Below are 19846 nucleotides of genomic sequence, written 5' to 3' on the forward strand. Positions count from 1 at the left end.
TGGCTGGGAAGTTCTCGCTGCAGAGGTGGTATCTGCACGATGAGGAGAAGCTGGCCTTAAGAAGTTCGGGGAGAAGGGCGTTTCTGCCGGTGTCCTGCAGGTGCAAAGGCCCTGAGGTGGAGCTGAGCTTGTGTGTTATAGGAACAGACATGAGAGCAGTGTTGTGGCCACGGCAGAGCGAGCGGGAGGAAATGTAATATGGAATGGAGTGTTTTCAACAGGAAAGTGAGGCCATCTGATGTACATTTTGGAAAGATCCCTGTAGCTGCTGTGTGGAGACTCAACTGTAGCCTGAAAAAGCACAAAGAGGAGAGGCCGTGTAGGAACATTTCTCTGCTCTGGAATTTGTTGTCCCCTTTTCTTTAAATATCCTCTCCCGTTTTCTTCACCTGCCAAACTCATAGTCATTCTTCAAGAATATTTCAGAATTATTCACAATAACCAAAAGATGGAAACGAGCCAAATGTTCATTAGTGAATGAAGGGATCAACAAATGTGGTCCATCCAATAAGATTCAATGGAATATTATTCAGCCATTAAAAGGAATGAAGTGCTGATACACGCTACAATGCAGATGAACCTGAAAAACACTATGCTAAGTGAAAGCGGCCAGACACAAAAGGTCACATACTGTATGATTCCACTTATACAAAACACCCAGAATAGGTAAATCCATAGAGACCGAAAGCAGATAAGTGGTTGCCAGGGGCTGAGGGAGGGGTCATGGGGCGTGACTGCTTAATGGGCGCAGAGTTTTGTTTTGGGGGTAATGAAAATGCTTTTGAACTTGATAGAGGGGATGGTTGCACAACGCTGAGACTGCGCTGAATGCCCTTGAGTTGTACACTTTAACGTGGTTGATTTTCTGTTTGTGAATTTCATCTCAGTTAAAACTTTTAAAGAAAGAAAAGAGCATGTTCGTTTCTTTTTTCTATCAAGCAAGATAAATGTATCCGGACCAACTTCAATTCAAAGGAAAGCTCTGTTGGAAAGACACCAAGTTTCCTCTGAGATTCTAGGAAAGAACTGGGCAGCCAAGCTGGGGAGAGCCAGCAGCAGAATGAATTCAGTCCTCATTCCGGGCTCAATCACATCCTTCCTCTAATCACGTCTGTCCCTGGGAGAAAGAGAATCTGATCGGCCAAGCTGTGTCCTGTGCCTCTGTGTCCTCCAGGGTTTGGGACCAGCAGCCCCACTAAACCTATGGATCGGGGAAGGGGTGATTGAGAAAGATGCTATGGGAACCAGACAAAGGGAAGAAGGGATACTAGACAGAACAAGACATCTGGTATCCACCACAAACACCTCTCAACTCACACTTTCTTTCAACAGCATCTGTCTGGTCAGTACTCACTGAGCATCTCCCCAGCTGGCACCGGCTAGGCACTGGGGATAGAAATGCCCTCCTGGAGCTTATACTCATGAGGAAAGATAGACACTGGATTTATGCCAGTGGTCTGAGAGCTGTGCAGGGGAGTACAGGGGACGCCTGGGAGGCTTTACAATCCAGACAGAGGTGGGAGCATCCCACCCTCGTTAGGGATCCATGGCTACCTGGAGTCCCCTCTGTCTTACCGCCCATCACGTTGATGTCACTGCCTCTTTGTCTACCTCGATCATTGAACTGTGAGCCCTGAGCTGTGTGGTGCTCAGAACTGACACCGGGGCTAAGACTTGAAAAAAAGGAGGGAAGGAGAGAGTGAGGACACAATGATGTACTGGATACACTAGATTTTAATTTATGTCCTGCTTCCCGTTTGATAAAGGGTCTTTAAAACTAACTTTTATTGTGGCCACCTTGGCCCCCACGTTGGCGTAGGGAGTAAGATAACTTTCTTGCAGGGTGACAGCTGATGACACTGCCCTTATACTAAATCATAGCAGGGGGCTGGGCCTGTCATCTGCCGGAGCCCTCTGCTTCCAACAGGGCAACGGCCGCACGATTGACCCCAGATGGTGGCTGTTTCCATGTCCAAAGTCCTTCTCTCTGAGAGGTCTGTTTTCATATCTTATCACCCTGGCCACCAAGACATTTTTCTTGGCTCAAAACCAAGATGTTGGCAGTGGCTGTCTTTGGGTTGAGGGATCCTGGGTAGCTTTTTCTCTTTTGCTTATTTGAATTTTCTCTTTTTTTTATTTAAATGAGATGAGGGTGAAGCACTTACAGAATGAAGAAAAGTTAACTGGTTATTTTCAAAGTGAATCCTTTCTCATTCCTGTATATAAGCTCATCTTCTCTTCTTTGATCTCCTCTATGTCAGAAAAGTCATACCACCCCCACTTACCTCCAGACTGTGGAACCACAAGGCATGAACGTATCTGTTTTACAGATGGAGTTCAGAGAAGCTGAGTGGCAGGCCCAACATCACAAGGTCATAACTGACAGAGCGGCCAAGTCCAACCTATGTCTGTCTGACTTCAAAACCCATATTGTCTTTATATCACTGCACTTTGTGTTAAACACGGGAAGAAGTATTTATTCAGCTAGATTGACAATGCCCTTGGCCAAGCCTCAGCCCACTTCTCGCCCCTTTCTTCTACCATCTCACCTACTGACTGAAAAATTCACATGGTCCCATAAGTGAGGAAAACTCCTACCCCTACTACTAATGTTACTACTTCCGTTGGTAGTAGCAGCTCCCACTTTGGAAGAGCTTAGTGTGTATCTAACACTGCGTTAAGCCTTAAGTACTTTGCCTGCGTGGACTCATTTAATTCTCGTAAAAATGCTATGAATTAGGTGGTATTTTATCCCATTTTATAGATGAGGAAATTAAGGCTTAGAAAGATGAAATACCGGGCTCCCTTGGTGGCTCAGTGGTTAAGAATCCACCTGCCAATGCAGGGGACACAGGCTCGAGCCCTGGTCCAGGAAGATCCCACATGCCGTGGAGCAACTAAGCCTGTGCACCACAACTACTGAGCCTGCGCTCTAGAGCCCGCGAGCCACAACTACTGAGCCCGCATGCCACAACTACTGAAGCCCACACGCCTAGAGCCCGTGCTCTGCAGCAAGAGAAGTCACCGCAATGAGAAGCCCGTGCACCGCCACGAAGAGTAGATCCAGGTCACTGCGACCAGAGAAAGCCCGCGTGCAGCAGCAAAGACCCAACACAGCCAAAAATAAATAAATAAAATAAACAAATAAATTAAAAGAAAAAAAAAAGGCTCAAGGCCAGGGAAATTCCCTGGCTGTCCAGTGGTTAGAACTCCGAGGTTTCACTGCCAAGGGCACGAGTTCAATCCCTGTTCAGGGAACTAACAACAACAACAACAAGAAAAAAGAAAAAAAGAAGGAAGAAAGATGAAATACCTTGTCCAAATGTCCAAAGTGACAGAGCAGGTAAGTAGCCAGGTCAGAACTTAGCCCCGGGTCCAGTCTCACTCCAGGGCAGGAACATCGAGTTGTTAACTACAGTGCTAGTGTTCAAAGGATGTGATTCAGCAGAGGAAGAACCAAGTAAATGGGGAAGGTGGAAAGGTCTGGAATGTGGTCCTCGATTCTTCCTTTCACTGAAAAAAACAAGAAGAAAAATGGAGCTCCTGGCACTGAGCTTCTGCTACCTCCCCAATAGCAGATCAGTTGCAGCCTGAACTCAAGTTTCACCCACACAAGAGTATGCTGTTGCAATCTGGGTTAGGATAGAGGGTGGGTCGCTCTCCCTCTCCACCAGGCAAATATGAAATGCTATATTTGCATTGAAAATAAAAGTCCTGATATACAATACCAGCCTTTGTCCCCCACCTTGCCTTTCATTTTCTTTGTTTTTATTTCCTTTAAGGCTACAAAAGGATAAGAAAATTTTGGCAAAGTGGTTGCCAGCTTTTAGCATCCACCTGCTAAATTGCCCCACACCCCCAAGGTACCTCGTCTGGTTCTCTAGCAGGTGTCACTTGCAGCTGTAGCAGATTTCACCCAGCAAGGGACAGATGGAGGGGATACAGCCACCACAGCGGGATAGATAATTTTTTTAATACATGATCAGAGCTTCATCAAGGCTTGGTAAGGAAATGTGGCATTGATGCAAAGTATGCCAACTTAGCAGGTGTCTGCTCTGCTGTATTGTATGAGCAATAGCGGGATTCCTTTTGGTGGGGAGGGGGAATGGTTGGCATCCATCCAATGGTAGCACAGGCGGATCATTCTGAGTCATTTTGAAGGAACTACAGTAGAGTTTACTTGTGGGAAATGACATAGGAGCCTTAAGACCTGGGGTGCACAAGTCACACATTCTCTCTGAGATTCACCTTCCTCGTCGTTAAAATGAGGGTCTGGTAGGGTCCACTAGAGCTCACCAAAGATTCACAGGCTTCCCTACATTTCCCAGCCACCCCACCCCACCCCATTGGTGGGGTCATGTGACTACCTCTCACTTCTGGCACAAAAGGGAAGGCATGTGTCACTCTCTTGCCTGAGACAGGTACGCAGACAAGCTTGGAGGCCATAGATGGCCAATGGCATCATTACAAGATCTGCCTGGACCACATCAGGCGTTACATGGGTTTGACTGTTGTTACAGCAAAAACCAAACTATGAACTACCGTAAGGATTATAGGTAAGGTAGATAAAGCATCTAGCACATAGTAAATGCTCCATCATGAGCTGGCTACAGCTACAGGAGCCTCTACAAGCAGAGGTCCTAAAGCAAACCAGACAGCATTAGATGATTTTTCTCTCCTACAGCATCTTATTCCAAATAAGATGGAATAAGATTTTGGCATCTTAATGCCAGATCTTTCAGGAACTCAATTTGAGAATCTTGAGATACAACACCAAAGGTAAAGGTCACAGCTGCCCCTGAAAAATGACTCTTTTCATTTAATCTTCTGCTTCATGGAAAGCTTTTTCCTGGGTTAGTATTTCCGGAGAGAGTGACTCAGGCAATATTTGATCTTCAAGGTGCCACGGTCCTCCCCTCTACCCCTTCTCAGCAGTAGGAAGAGTAAGGGCTGTTGGGTCACACAGACTTGGGTTTGAAACCTAGATCCCCTACGTGCCCTTTGTGTCCTTGGGAAAGTTTTGAAACTTTTCCAAGGTTATCTATCAAAAGGTGATTATAACACCTGCTGTATTAGGCAAGATTTTCCAGGGAAACAGAACCAATGGTATATTCCAAGAACGTAAGACATATATGATATACTTATGATATCTATAGATATATTTATAGGTATCTATATCTATCTGCCTATCTAGGGAGATGTTAAGGAATTGTCTTATGCAATTGTGGGGACTGACATGTCCAAAATTTATGCGGCAAGCCAGCAAACTGGAGATTCAGGTAAGAGTTGATATCGTGGTCCTGAGTCCACAGCCTGGAAACTCACGCAGCATTTGGCTGTTGCGATCTGTAGACAGAATTCCTTTTTCCTCAGGAAACCGCAGTCTTTTCTCTTAAAGCCTTCAACTGATTGGATGAGGACCACCCACATCATGGAGGGTCATCTGCTTTACCTAAAGTCCATTGATTGTAGATGTTAATTACATCCAAAAAAATACCTTCACAGCAACATGTCGACTAGTATTTGACCAAACCAAGTCATTGATGACTCCATTTATTACTATAAAACTTTTTCAACCCAAAAGGCACTAAGTACAATTGATATAAAAAGTGATATTTTGACATTACCATTTTAAGCAAAGACAATTTTCTCCACACAATTCTCCAGCCAGAGAATGTCATGCAAAACAAATTTGAACCTCAGGCCACATTTGGGAACATATACCAAGCAAGAGGGATGGAGAGGGAGCATCTCCTGTAATCCCCCAGTGCAACTGTACAATTTTTGTGTATTTCAAAGCACTGCGGCGTTTTGCCTTTATTTTGCCCCTGAGGTATTTTTTGTGTGTTATATCTTTATTTGAATTGAAGTTTGAGTGAAAGGTAATCATGAGTGCCAAGATGATTGAAAACTTGGTAAAGAAACTGGTTAGAAAGAAGAAGTTTCTGAAAAATGGCTCTCTCCTGCCTGTTTTCCATCAACCATCATCTACTGTCACCACCTTCTATTAGGCCATCCCTTGGGAAGAACTGAAAACTTTTTCTACATTATGTTTTATGTACAAACCGCATTTATTTACTTTCAAGTTGGTGCTGATTATGCAATTCCCTTCCCTTGTTCAACTGCAGCGGTTCAGCAAGGGATAGGTACAGGCAGGCAGGCCCAGGAATCTGCATTGTTATAAGCTCCTCATAGAATTCTCTAAGGAAAATTAATGTTTGAGAAGCATTGCCTTAAGGTATAATAAGAGAACCCTCATCCAGGTGGTTTGTTCTCTGTCACGTTTCCCAGTCCTTTCCTTTTCAACTGCTTGTGTTTGCAGAGGAAAGACAAATTAATATTATTTTCATGAGCATATTATCATTGTGAGGCCAAAACTAAGATTTTTTTAAAACCACATAACCAAATTAAATTTTTTTTTCTCAATTATCCACTTGTTCACACTTTCCAATAAAACAGTTGATTCCAAGCAGACTACAAATGGGACAATTTCTGGATATTCAGATTGAAGACATTCATCAGAGGCTCTCCTGAATGGTTGTCAAATTTTGGCAAAACCTAGGTCAGAGAAAGGAGGAGAGAAATGCATAATCCACCCACATACATGAGAAAATGCAGTATCTGCTTGAATTACTGCATGACCACACACACACACACACACACACACACACACACACACACACAACTACCTTGAATAATCAAAACTAGGACAGTGGTGCCCCAGCTCTTTTTCCTCCTACTAGTTCTCAGTTGTCTCCCCTTCCTGGGACAGGCTACAGAGGTTTTTGTTCCTAATCCCAGCTTGGTACTTAGTTAACTACTATTTTATATTGTCTTTTTTCTCTCCCCCCAAAACAAGTGCGTTTTCCCCATATTTCTATTCTCTAAAGTTGATTCGTTCATTCACCAACTGTATAAATATATATTTCTTCATGGAGAAGTAGAGAAAAGAGATGTTGCCCATTTTGCTACTATGATGTCATAAATGCAAAATGGACACTTCTTATGCTAACATGTTATTGGCGACAATGGGTACCTCTGATGACCTTCATTTGAAAGGGACCTTCAAACCAATGGTGAGCAGTATAGACAGTCCCCAAACTTGAAGACTTTATATTTAACCAAGAAGGTGGTTGAGTAAGAATTGCATGATGGTATGAAAAGGGATGTGATTTGAGAACTATAAATTGCTAAAGAGTAGGTATCTTATCTAGTCTAACTACGTGCAACGCCGGACCGGTGTGGGAGGGCTGCTCCGTAATGTTCGTTGAACTGAATTCAGTGCTTGTCTGCAATTCCCGTAGTTTCTCCTCCTTGATTATTGGAGGAGACCTATGAGTCGCTCTTGTTAGTAACCATGTCTTTGGCTAGTGGTTTCTGGATATGTTTATATATGAGGAAGAGGTTGCAAAATCTTTAATGTACAGGAGCAGAGCTCTTGGCTCTAAAGGAAGTACTTTAGAAAAGAGACAGCAAATACGTTCAATTCAATGAATATTTATGGAGTACCTACTATTTTCAAGGCATTGGATACAGAAATGAAGTCAATAGTCCTTGTTTTCACAGATCCTGAATGCAAGAGTGTGTGTATATGAGGTCGGTGGGCAGGAAACAGGAAAAAATGGAGAGGAAACGAGAGGAAAACAAGTTGAAGTATGTACACAAGTAATCAAAGAAGTAATCTTTTTCCATAAATGAGGCTGTAGCTGAGAGCGTTTAAGATGGAAATATCATCCTGGTCTTGATCTAATTTCTTTTAAGAGGAGTACAGAACAGTGGGAGATGCCCTTAAAGAAACAGGTGACACAACACGTGCAGGTCAGATACTGGCTTATCCAGACTGCTTTCCCTGCCCACCCTCCTTACCTCTCCTGGTCTAGCCAAACATCATTCCTGATGATCCCATAGCCTCTGTGCTAACTCTGTACTTGCACTTATCGCATTCAAAATGTAATTTCACCTTGCCCTTTACATGTCCCTCTAATTAGACTCTGAAATCTCGAGGCCTTGGCATTGTAACCCTGGCACTTAATGACAGTGTCTGACCCTTAGCAGAGACTCCATAAATGTCTGCTGAGCATTACTGGACACCCAGTGCAGCACAGAACACATCGTAAACTCTCAATAAAGATTTAGTAGGCTAAGCGATGCCACTTTAGACATCAAGAGGTAAAGGCTTTACAAACCATCATTCCAAGACTTTCATAGTTAATGTGCAAAGAATTTCCTGGAGAGGTTATTAATAATAAAAACCTCCTCAGAAATTTGGATTCAGAAGGTCTGGAATCAGGATCCATTCCTCTACTTTTCAAACAAGCTCCCCAGTTGATTCTAGAACAAATGTCCCCATGCCGTGCTTTGAGAAACTCCGCCCTCATTAAGCTTCCTAAAAAGATGATACTTGTTGCTCTGATTAATTGTACATATTCATCTTACAACCCAAAGAAAACGGATTTCTACTATTCTCACCATCTGACACTTCTGAAAGTTGGGTTACAAACTGACTCTTTGGATGAAAGTCTTTTGTCCAGACATTATAGGTTAGTCCAGTCCTGACCGGTGCAACATCTCAGCCCAAAAAGCTGAGCACACGTGCGAATCTGTGGTTAACCTCGTGTGAGATACACCTGTGCACAGCCCTGTAGCTAGAGGGAGAGAAGTGGGTATCTTAGAAAAGTTTTAGACAAATATCATTAATTTATAAGAACTAAAGAATAAGGATTTCTTGGGTGACCTCAGGACCCAATTTTCTAACCATCAGGTTAAATAAAACTTAGCTGTATCAGATGCTCGCCCCTAGAAACCTGGAAGGCCAGGAAAGGAAGGGAAACATCGCTCAGCGTGACAGTAAATCAATGTTGGCTGGAGTCCAAAACAAAATAAGTCTTCACTAAGCTGCACTGTGATTTCAGAATTAACAGAAAAATTTCATAAATAGGGCAACAGGGTGTCAAGAGAGAAGGCCAGTAAACTAATTTGAATTACAGACCTCAGCCTCCAAACTCTGGGAGTCGACCTCTGGCAGCCATATTAAAGTGAGGGTAATTAACACCATCCATCTTGCCAGGGGATGGAGCTTTGCAGGCTGTTTGAGATTCTGTGAGCACCTCACCCAGACCCCAGTCACCCTTCAAAATATGCTGAACTATGGCAGTCAGCATATAGGGGGATCGTTAAGTGGGTGGGTGAGAGATGGTGGAGAAATCACAGTTTGTAGCTGAGATCATTTCATGGGCAGTTTGCCAGCTCTTTGGGAAACTCTAAGATAAAAACCTTTTAATATGGGCTATTTATGAAGTACAGTGCTATGAATCTATAAGAGCCCTTTAAAAACTACTTAAAAATTGGAAATTCATATTATTTCCTACGTCTTGCTGCCTTAAAAACTAATTCTATCTATTTTGGTGTAGGAATTTAGGAGACAGGTTAATACTACTATCAGATCTTAGCAGGAATAGAAAGTATCCTTCAGGACAAATAATCAGGACCTTTCTTGTACATAGTTACTGCCATCCATTACTCAGCAGAAAGCATTCTCAGATATCAGACTGTGGTCGTCTTTACAGATGATGCTAACACAGGCGACACTTACCAAGTGCAGGTGGTGGCTTTGAAACAGTTGGCAAGGCTGAGAAGGAATGACTTGACGACATCTTGGAGGAGAAAGAGAAAGTATTTTTAAATGCCCAAAACTGGAATGAAATACAGGAATCAGAGCAGTAATTTGGGAAACGGTTACTTACAAGCAATGGTTATCACCAAGGAGCATGTGAAGACACTGGCTATGATTCCTCCCAGAAACCATCTGAAACAGCAGGATTGCTCAGGCTTAGCGAACTAATTGTATATTTCCAACACATGAGATGTTCTTTTAGATTTACCATAGATGGATGATTTCAGGATTTACTATAAAACTACAGTAATGGAGATAGTGCAGTATTGGCAAGAGGATAGAGATATAGATCAACGGAAAAGAATAGAAATTCCAGAAATAGACCCATACAGATACAAGTTAAGTGATTTTTTAACAGAGGTGCAAAAGCAATGCAATGGAAAAAGGAGAGTCTTTTCAAAAAATGGTGTCAAAATAATTGTTTAGACATATGCAGAAAAACGAACCTATACAAAGACTTCACACCTTAACACAAAATTTAACTCAAAATGAGTCATAGACTGAAATGTAAACCACAAAAGTATAAAACTTCTAGAAAAAAAAAAGGAGAAACTTTGTATGCCTACTGCTTCATAACCTTGACAAAAGAGGGTGTTAAACTTTTGGGTTTTTGTCAATCTGATGGATGATTGTATCACACAGTGGATTTTCTTCTTTTTGAAGAATAATATTTTATAGCTTTTGTGCTCAAAATATGAATATTGAAAGAGATTGCAAATAAATACAAAGACAAAAGGAAAATGTCACCAAAGAACTCCCACCACCCTGAAGCATTCACTATTAAATTCTGACAAATATCTTCTCAGACATCTCTTCATAGGCATTTTAAAAACTTTTAAAAATTGAGCTTTAGCAAATGTACACTAAAGCATATAAAGTGCACATTTTGGGTTTTTTAAAAATATAAACCCTCGTAATCACCCAAAGCAAGAAATAAAATATTTCCAGCACCCCATAAGGTTTCCTTTGTTGATCTTTCCCACTTTATCCCCCCAAATTAACCACTATTCTTACATCTATAGTAACTGATTGGTCTTGCCTTTTCTTGACAATCATATGGATTCTGTTGTCATCTTTCACTTATATAATATCCGTGAGGTTCATCCATGCTGTTGCCCATAGGAATAGTTCTTTTTTAAAAAAACAATTATTTACTTAACTACACTTTTTACTTTAGAATAACTTTAGATATACAGAGAAATTGCAAAAAAGAATACAAAGGGTTCCCACATACTCCACGTCCATTTCCTCTGTTATTAGCATCTTACAGTACATGGTACCTTTGCCATAATTATAAGGAACCAACATCGGTGCATCACTAATAACTCAACTCCACACTTCATTTGAACTTTACAGTTTTTCCCTAATTGATCCATTTTCCAGCATCCCACATAGGATATCACATGATCTTTAGTCATTATGTCTCCTTAGGTTCCTTTGGGCTGTGACGATCTCTCAGACTCTCCTTGGTTTTGATGACCTTGACGGTTTTGAGGAGTACTGGTCAGATAATGTGGAGAGTGTCCCTCAAGTTGGGTTTTTTTCATGGTTAGACTGTGGTTCAGAAGACCCTAGAGGTGGAGTGCCATTCTCATCATGTCAAAGGTACATGCCATCAACATTACTCATCCCTTTTGATGTTGACCTTCATCATCTGAGGTACCATTTGTCAGTTTTCTCAACTGAAAAGTTTCCTTTTCCCCCTCTTTCCAAACACTACTGCTTGGAAGCAAGTTTCCAAAGGTAGCTCAAACTCAAGTGATGGGGAGTCAATTTCTCCTCTTAAGGGAGGAGTTTCTACAGAAATTAACCTAAGAGGAACACTTTATTAATAGTCCTGTGAAAATAAAGAAAAGTTTCCATGATCAGTAAAGTCTGGGAAAAGCTAAGTTAAATAAAGCTAAACAGGTTTCTTCACCACATTATTTCACTGAGACTTTATTATGCTAATACACATTGTGATCCTCCAACTTGGGACATATAATGCAGAATTTTGCAAATGTATTTTTAACTACAGGACTCCCCCCAACCCCTTTGTGTTCTTCTGGTTCCATTATGATCTAAAAATACTTCTCAAATCTCATAATTATCTGGGAAGCTGTTTTAAAGTACGGATTCTCACTCGATCTAAATTGGTATCTCAAGGGATGGGATCCAGGGCTTCGTATTTAAAAATACAACTCCCCCAAGTGGTCCATGGGATGTGAGATACTTGATCGTCAACAGGAGGGACTTGAGAGGAAGCAGCACTTAGTGACTGGAGTTCAAGGACCACAAAGACCCCAGGAGGTATCATTCATCCCTGTTTCATTGTTTCAACAAATATCAATGAGGCCCTAGCACAGTGTCTCTGTTCTCAAGGAGCCTGCAATCTTGTAGGGAAAGACGGATCATTAGCATTTAAACAAGTGAACACATAATAGGTCAGGTGGTGATAAAGGCTCTGAAGAAAAGCCAAGTGAGATGTGTGTGATAGAGAATGGTATTCTATTTATACAGGGTTGTCAGGGAAGGGCTCTCTGACAATGTTTGTGACATTTGGACAGATTCCAGAAAGAATTAAGGGCACAAGTTATTGTTTCTCCAGAAAAAAAAGACTGTAGTAGGCAGAATAAATAGCAAGTGCAAAGGCCCTGAGGCACAGGTGGGTTTAGCACAGATGGGACTTGATCACCGCCCTGGAGACTTGGGCAAGAAAAGAATAGGAAGGACACGCTGGACAGAGGGTAGAACAGAAATGTGCCTATAACCAGGCAAGAGCGTTATGTCCTCTGAGATGCTGAGGAGACATTTTATGTGAGGATATAAAAATATAATGGGAAAGATGGAGCCCCAGTGGGACTCTATTGTGGGGACTTCACATGCCCTTGAACTCCAAGTAGGGTTACTTAGACTGTATCTGTAACAGGGAGTCACTGAGGATTTAAACAAAGGATAATGCGTGGTAAAAATCCAACTTCTAGCAAGATCCACTGCCTCTGGTATGTCTTGTGAGATAATGGGAGGAGGGAGGTGATAGATAAAAAGGCAATGGACAGACAAATGAACAGATCTTAACCACAGAGCTACCTAAAATGCTTTGCGGAACAAGGTAAGGAAATCATCAATCAATTACAGCTTCATTAATTATGAAACACAACCACATAAACATAAAATCTGAATTACCTTGCACAGGCAAAGATAATTAAGCATGCAGCAAACAGAGTTGCTTGAAAGGAGACCTCTCGTAACAAACTGGTTTCTAATAGGAAAAATAATAGGAAATGAATCAGAACTCAAAAACATGGTTTTCAAACGTATGTCAGCTCAAGTAATTTGTCATAAGTAATAAGATAAAATTATCAAATGTTGTACAGGGCCATTCATTACAAATTTCCTGAAAATGATCAGTTTTGTCCTATCACTAAAAAAATAAATGATTACATTACATAAACAGTTTGGGGCTTGCCTTTTACTTTAGTGCTAGGGAAAGGCTTTTTAGAATGTATGCTAATGTCAGAAATCTAACTGGGATGATATTGATAATAATATTAATGCCTCAGATTTGTGGAGTGACTTATGATTCACAAAGAGCTTTCCTACATCAGTTCATTTCATCAACACGACAAAAGCGTGAGGTGGGAACCATTATCACAGTTCTGCAAATGAGAAGACCAAATTTCAAATGATGAAATTTGTCCAAGGTCACACAGCTATGAGGTGCCAGAGCGAAGATTGAAAAACCACATCTAGCCAGAACACCATGTTTTGCCTAAAAGGGGGCAGGGAAAGAGAATGGCAACTTGGCATGCTGGGAGTCTCTAAAGGGCAAAAAAAGAGAATAAATATTCTGAACTATCTGTCCTTCTGAAACTCTTTGCTATCGTAAAATATTTCAGTGCTACCAAGCCACAGTGGAAACGACTGCAAATCCTCCAGAAGTTATAAATGGAAGAGTTAAACCAGTTGTGACCCTGAGTATTATTCTAATCACCTAAAAGAAACCAGAGCTAGTTTAAGGATTGCCACGTAAAGATCTAAAGGAAAATAGAACAAACTTCAGCTTAATCTTTGCCAAATGCTTCAAAAGCTCAATTTTTGTTTAAATAGTTGTTTAAAACTTGGAATGACTTTGAGCTATGAACGTGTTTATTTTTGCCATTTGTGCTCTGAATGGAGATCGAGTCAGCTAACAGAAACCTACTTAGTCCATAATGCAGGCAGAACACTGGAGACTGGCAATGCAAAATATAGCACTTGTGAATGACATCACTGCAAATGTACAGTATTTCATGTATACTGTGATTTAAATAAGTTACTGTGGGTTCAGTTGAACACTCAACCATCCTTCTAAAGTGTGTTTCTATTCTTAGCTTCCTCTGATTTCAAGTAGAATTTGAAACCCATTTTCTCACAGAAATAAGTCTAGCTTGACTGCAAAGGTCACTAGACTTGAATACTGAAGGAAAATTGGGTTTAAATTCAAGTTCTATAAAGATATGCATTGTGTGATTGTGGACAAGGTGTTCATTGATTCATTCCATCAGTAGCCGCTCACTTAGCATTGATTTTGGCTTAGTTCATGTGTAACCTCCTTCAAGAAGCCTTCCTGGATGCCTTCAACTCCCCCTTGGCCCTTAGCTTCTCCCTCTTTATAATCCCATTATACCTTATGCCTGTCTCCATCAACAACCTTTTCACACTGAATTAAAATTGCTGTTTTCTTTCTCTATGATTCCCCACCAGACTATTGAGAATAGCCAGCAACTATGTGCTGCTCTTCGGTGGCAGTGCCCATATTTTCCTTGGGAAGCCCTCTCTCCCCTTCTCCTAGTACATGGTGCCCATGGACAGACTGATTTCCCTCCCAGTCTTTGATCCACTCCAAGCTATTTGGAGCTTTACATATTTATTGACAAAGGGATTGGTTTTACCATATAAATGGGACCCTTCCAGAACCAAGGAAGCCTGCCCTTTTGTCCTAACTTGAGAAGCCAATAATCTCCTTCTGCTGGCCTTGAACATGGAAAGTTGTAGGTACAGAGCCAGCAGGAACTACCATGGAGTAGTAAGTAGCATTTTAAAGAGTGAAGCTGACACAGAAGAAAAGAGACTTGTAGAGACTGACAGAAACCTGAAATGTTTGCCTGGAATTTTTAATAATATGAAGCAATACATTCAATGATTGATTAATCCATTTTGAGTTGGATTGCCATCCGCTGGAACTCAAAAAGCCCTGAGTGATAAAGATGATGCCATGCACGCCTTTATCCCTAGCATATGAACCATCACCTGAAACAGCCTGCACACTCAAAACCTACATGCGAAGGAGATAAAATAGAATCAAATGGAGACCTTGTCCACTCAGGGCTTCATAGACAGGTGAGGCAAAGGAAGATGGCGTCAACAGAGAGATAGATACACAGTGCTGGTTGCTATGGCATCTCAGGGAAGCCAAGTGTTACCTCAACCCCGCAGCAGGGGGCAGAGAAGGCCCCACAGAAGCGGTCTCCTCTGAACTGTACCTTGAAGAAAGAGTAGAGGTCTTCCAGGTATAGCCCGTGGGAGACATTCTAGATACAACAAAGAACATGTACAGAGGCTTACTTGACCTGTCAGAACTTGAGTATTCTTATCTGTAAAATGGAGATAGCACACTTAACTGGTCCACCACAGTCATGGAGCCCGTGCTCTGTGCCAAGCACTACCTGGGTAAGTTTAAAATCTACAAATGCCTAAGATATGGTGCCCATCCTGAAGGAGCTCACAGCATGATGGGTGAGATACAAAAGTAAACATGCAAGAGCAGTGCAGGAAATGGGTATGGAGGAACACAAAAAGGGGTCACTTAACACCTCTTCCTCAGAAAACAGGGTGGACTCCCTGGAGGAGGTGGCTGTGAAGCCTTAGTAGGTGTTGATCACCGGGGAACTGTCTAAAAAATAAACACTGCTTTCTCTGTCATCCCAACACCTTGAAAGGGAACTAAAAAACCCTCAACACTTATCTAATAGCTGCACTGGGAAGAAAATAAAGCAGAGCACATTGGTCTTTGGGAGTAGAAGTGGTCAGTGAAATAAATATTCATGATTTGGGGAAGGCAAACAAAGAGAAGATATTATTTTTCTGCTTAAGCTCAATCTTATGTAATCATAACATCACATTTTGGAAGTGCTTAGTCTACACGATGCTAAGTGCTCGACACAGATTATTTTAGTCATTTACAAGGTAAGCACTATGGTTATCTCCATTTACAGATGAAAACGTGAAATTTTGGAGGGTTGGGTAAACAGCTTCTGAGTTCCAGCCAACAAATGGGCACTGGGCTTTGAACCTTGGCAAGCTGAAGATAGAGCCTTGAGGCGACACTGTGTGCAAACATGATTAATCTGATATTAGCAAGCTAGAGATTAAGGGAGATGCTTGCTGAATTTATTTCAGATTTACTCCTGACAGGAAATAACAATGCCTTGATATCTTTTGACTTTCCTTGATGGGGGCATAGCATGAAAGGACGTTCTTTTCTTTCTTCCTTTCATTTTCTTCTTATAGAGTATGTCAAATGCACAGCTAAGTATAAAGATGATAACAGTGTACACCTGTGTACGCACGACTCCGCTTTAGCCAAGCTTAACATTTTGCCAAATGTCTTCAGGGTTTTAAAAAAATAAATAACACTGCAAATCCAGTCCTTCTGGTGCCTCAAAGATGACACCTCCAAATCAGTCACCTTCTCTGCGAATGCATCACATGGGCACAGGCTGATACCAGCGCCTAAGGGGACATTAGTCCCCTCTGGGCCCTGAAAGGAAGAATTATTTGGGTGTGGCAAAGATTTAAAAAAAAAAAAACTCACTTGGATGATCCAAAATGTTTTCCTGGAAAGGTTCAGAAGCTGTGAACTGGGACCGAGGAGGCAGGTTGTGGGAGTTTTCTCCGGGACTCCAAGAGGTGACATGGCTGGAAAAGGAGGTTTCCACAGACTCTGCATTTAGCTTCTCCGACTCCCAGTTATCCATCAGTGAACAGTCCAAACCACCTCCTGGAAGAGCAGAAGGGATCAGTGCTTGTGTGTGTTTGGGTGTGTGTGTGTTTTCGGTGACTAATGGTCATAACAATAGTCTCAAGAAGGACAGAGAATTGGAACTGAATGAGCAGAGATGTTTTTTTCCTAACCTTTATTTTCATGGCATGTCTGGATCATAAAGTGACTAAGGCAGCCCACAGGTGACAGCCCCAGAGAAGATGCCAAGCCAGAGTTCCGGAAGGGGAGCCAGGGTAGAGGGGAAGGCAAAAGCTTCATGAGCCCCAGGGCGGGCGGATCCGTTGATCCATTCAGTGCAGAATTATTGTATAACTGCACACAGGACACAGCTCAAGAGGCTGGGAGTCAGAAGCCAAAGTCGATACTGCTGTGCCCCACTCACAGTTGGAGAGGGACAAGCACACAAGCCCACAGCTAAGAGGCAACGAGGTCATTGCTATGTGGAAACCTGGCAGAAGGTGTCCAGATGGAGCCTAGGAGGGAGTGTGTGAGTGCTGAAGTGGAAACTTGAAGGATGAGTAGGAGTGCTTCCAGAGAGACAGCAGGAGGAGGGCAGGCCAGGCAGAGAGGAGAAGGAGGGAGAGGGGGAGGGGAGAGGAGGAGGGGGAGAGGAGAGGGGGAGGGGAGGGGGAGGGAGAGGGGAGGGGGAGGGCGGAGGGGGAGAAGGAAAGGCATCAGCCTGGGAGAGAACGTGGCAGGTTCCCAGAAGAGGGAGGCCTCCTATATGGTCAGACAGGAAGTTCTAGAAGATGGTTCTGGCTGGACTGCTAAGAGGGGGTCAAATCACGAAGGGCCTCATGGGTCACACTCACTCAGGAGCTAAGATTTATCCTGAGGGCAACTTGGAGCATGAGTGTAACAGGAGGTACCTGGTGTGTTGAAGTTCTCACTCAGCAGTGAGAGGTGGGAGAGGGGCCCCTCCCGTTTTGGAAGCTGGGAATGACTGTGGAACTCCAAGAGACACTTGGGGTCCTCATTTAACAGTGCTTCTTAACCAGAAGTAAGTTCTCTCCCCAGGGGACATTTGACAATGTCTGGAGTCATTTTGGGTTGTCACAACTTAAGCAGGGGAGAAGGGATGGGGTGTCACTGGTATCTAAGGAAATAAAACCCAGGGATGTTGTGAAACATCCTATAATGCACAAGACAGGCCTGAATACTGAGCTAATGAACTGATGCTTCTGGACACGGGAATTCCTGCCAACCCTGCAGGTTGCCTCCCACCCTCCCACCCACAACTTGCTGCCTCTTGACAAAGCAATCTGCAGAAGCATCCCTGCTGGTTGCCATAGAAAAAGGAAACAGTAGAAAGTGAGACATGCAGAGCGTCCAGGAATGATCAAGTTGCAGACGAGGTCCTGGACCTTGTTCATTGCAGCACTAGTCACAGCAGCCAAGTTATGGAAACAACCCGAGTATTCACCAATAGGCAAATGAGTAAAGAAAATCCTGCCATTTGTAATATCATGGATGAACCAGGAGGGCATTATGCTAAGTGAGATAAGCCAGTCATAGAGAGACAAATACCGCATGATTCCACTTACACATGTGGTATCTAAAGTAGTCAGAATCAGAAAAGCAGAGAATAAAATGGTGGTTGCCAGGAGCTGGGGGGAGGGGGCTATGGGGAGTTGTTCAACAGTTATAAGGTTTCAGCGATGCTAGATGAATAAGTTCTAGAGGTCTGCTGAACATAGTGGCTATAGGTGTCAATGAGGTATTTTATGCACTTCAAAATGTGTTGAGAAGGGTGATCTCGCTTTTTGTTCTTAGTACAAAAAACAGACTCCTCCCAAAACCCCCGCAGAAACAAAAGACTCCACAAAGGGACACAAGGAAACTCTGGGAGGTGTTGGATGTCTGTTGCCTTGACTCTGGTGATGGTATCAGGGGGTTTGCAACTGTCCAGACTCATCAAAGTGTACACATTAAATAAGTACATCTGCATATATCAATTATAACTCAATAAAGCTGTTTTAAAAAAAGAGAGGAAGCTATGTGGTCAAATTAACATGGAAGTGAGAAGGAACTGGTAACTTTCATGGCTGATTATATATTCATGAATGGCACTGAACTAAGATCTGGGGAGATATGGTTGAGGATGTGAGAAGAGTAAAAATATTCCTGTGCTGTCGTCCAAGGCTGCTCTGTTGAACTTATGCTTTGCCACTGGGAGTGAGATGAAAGAAAAATGTATCTCGTGTAGCATACTGGAAATACTACACAGAATTTTCTGCAAGAAGAGCTGACATTAAAAAGAGAAACCACAAAAGAATCTTAACAAAAAATGATCAAAGAATTTTCATCTCTGAAAGGACACGGTTTGCCCCCAATTCACGCTTCCCCTCACTGACATTTTTTTCCCCTCTAACCTTAATAATAAATGAAAGAATCGTAATGCAGAAAACATTTCAGTAAATAGTTCTTTGGTATTATATTTGAAGATATTAATTTCATTCTGTTCCTCCTGATTTATTTAACTGCAGGGTAGCTGACTCCTGTTTTAAAAGGAGGAATCCATTTCTCCCGAGCACATTCCCTATCCTTGCAATGTAGAATGGGCATTTGTTTGCTATAGAGGGAAACACAAAGTGACATACAGATGTTGCCATTAAAGATATTTACGGAAGAGGCGCTAGATCAAGAGAAAATCGCAGACCTCAGGCAAGGGTGTCTTGTCTGAGGTCATCTTGTCTTTCTTTCTTGGGACTGGCAGAAATAGAGCGGGGAGTCCTGATTCGTCCTCCCTGCACGAATCCTAGATCCTCTATCAATATGACTCACGGGCTCTGGGGATGCATCCCAAATTGCAGTATTGGGTCTGGGGAGCCACAGAATGCCACAGCTAAAGAATGAATTGCAGCTAATGAGGAAAGGTATCCCGACACAGCTGTGGAAGGGGTGAGCTAAGGATAAACAAAATAGGCAACAACAACAAAAAAAACATTTTTAGCCTGAAAAATGAAGCAAAAGGAAATCAGAGGAAGTAAGTTTTGATTGCATCCATGGCCCAGAGAGAAAACAGCAAAACAATTTAATTTTGAATTCTTCTCTAGTCTTCTAACTCGGCGATGTTTCCAGAGAAAAATAAATTGCTGATAAAAGTCACGGGGCTTTGGGTAAATCCGGAAAATAAGAAGTCTGGGGAA

General features: G+C 42.3%; 1 protein-coding gene across 11 annotated transcripts in view; it reads right to left on the bottom strand.

The window, feature by feature from the left end:
• TMEM71 (transmembrane protein 71) overlaps positions 1-19846 on the bottom strand; it is a 53191-nt gene that overhangs the window by 19693 nt on the left and 13652 nt on the right. For 4 of the 11 annotated variants that reach the window (XM_032609724.1, XM_032609718.1, XM_032609719.1 and 1 more), the window contains 5 exons: positions 16509-16694; positions 12839-12914; positions 9744-9805; positions 9593-9653; positions 6573-8645 (listed from right to left, as the gene is read on the bottom strand). In XM_032609724.1, coding sequence (XP_032465615.1) covers positions 8570-8645; positions 9593-9653; positions 9744-9805; positions 12839-12914; positions 16509-16694 — 461 coding nt within the window. In that variant the 3' untranslated portion in view covers positions 6573-8569. The other 7 variants (XR_004346419.1, XR_004346418.1, XR_004346420.1 and 4 more) reach the window with 5 other exon arrangements.

Source organism: Phocoena sinus, chromosome 17, assembly GCF_008692025.1.
Source record: "Phocoena sinus isolate mPhoSin1 chromosome 17, mPhoSin1.pri, whole genome shotgun sequence".
Classification (NCBI taxonomy): domain Eukaryota; kingdom Metazoa; phylum Chordata; class Mammalia; order Artiodactyla; family Phocoenidae; genus Phocoena; species Phocoena sinus.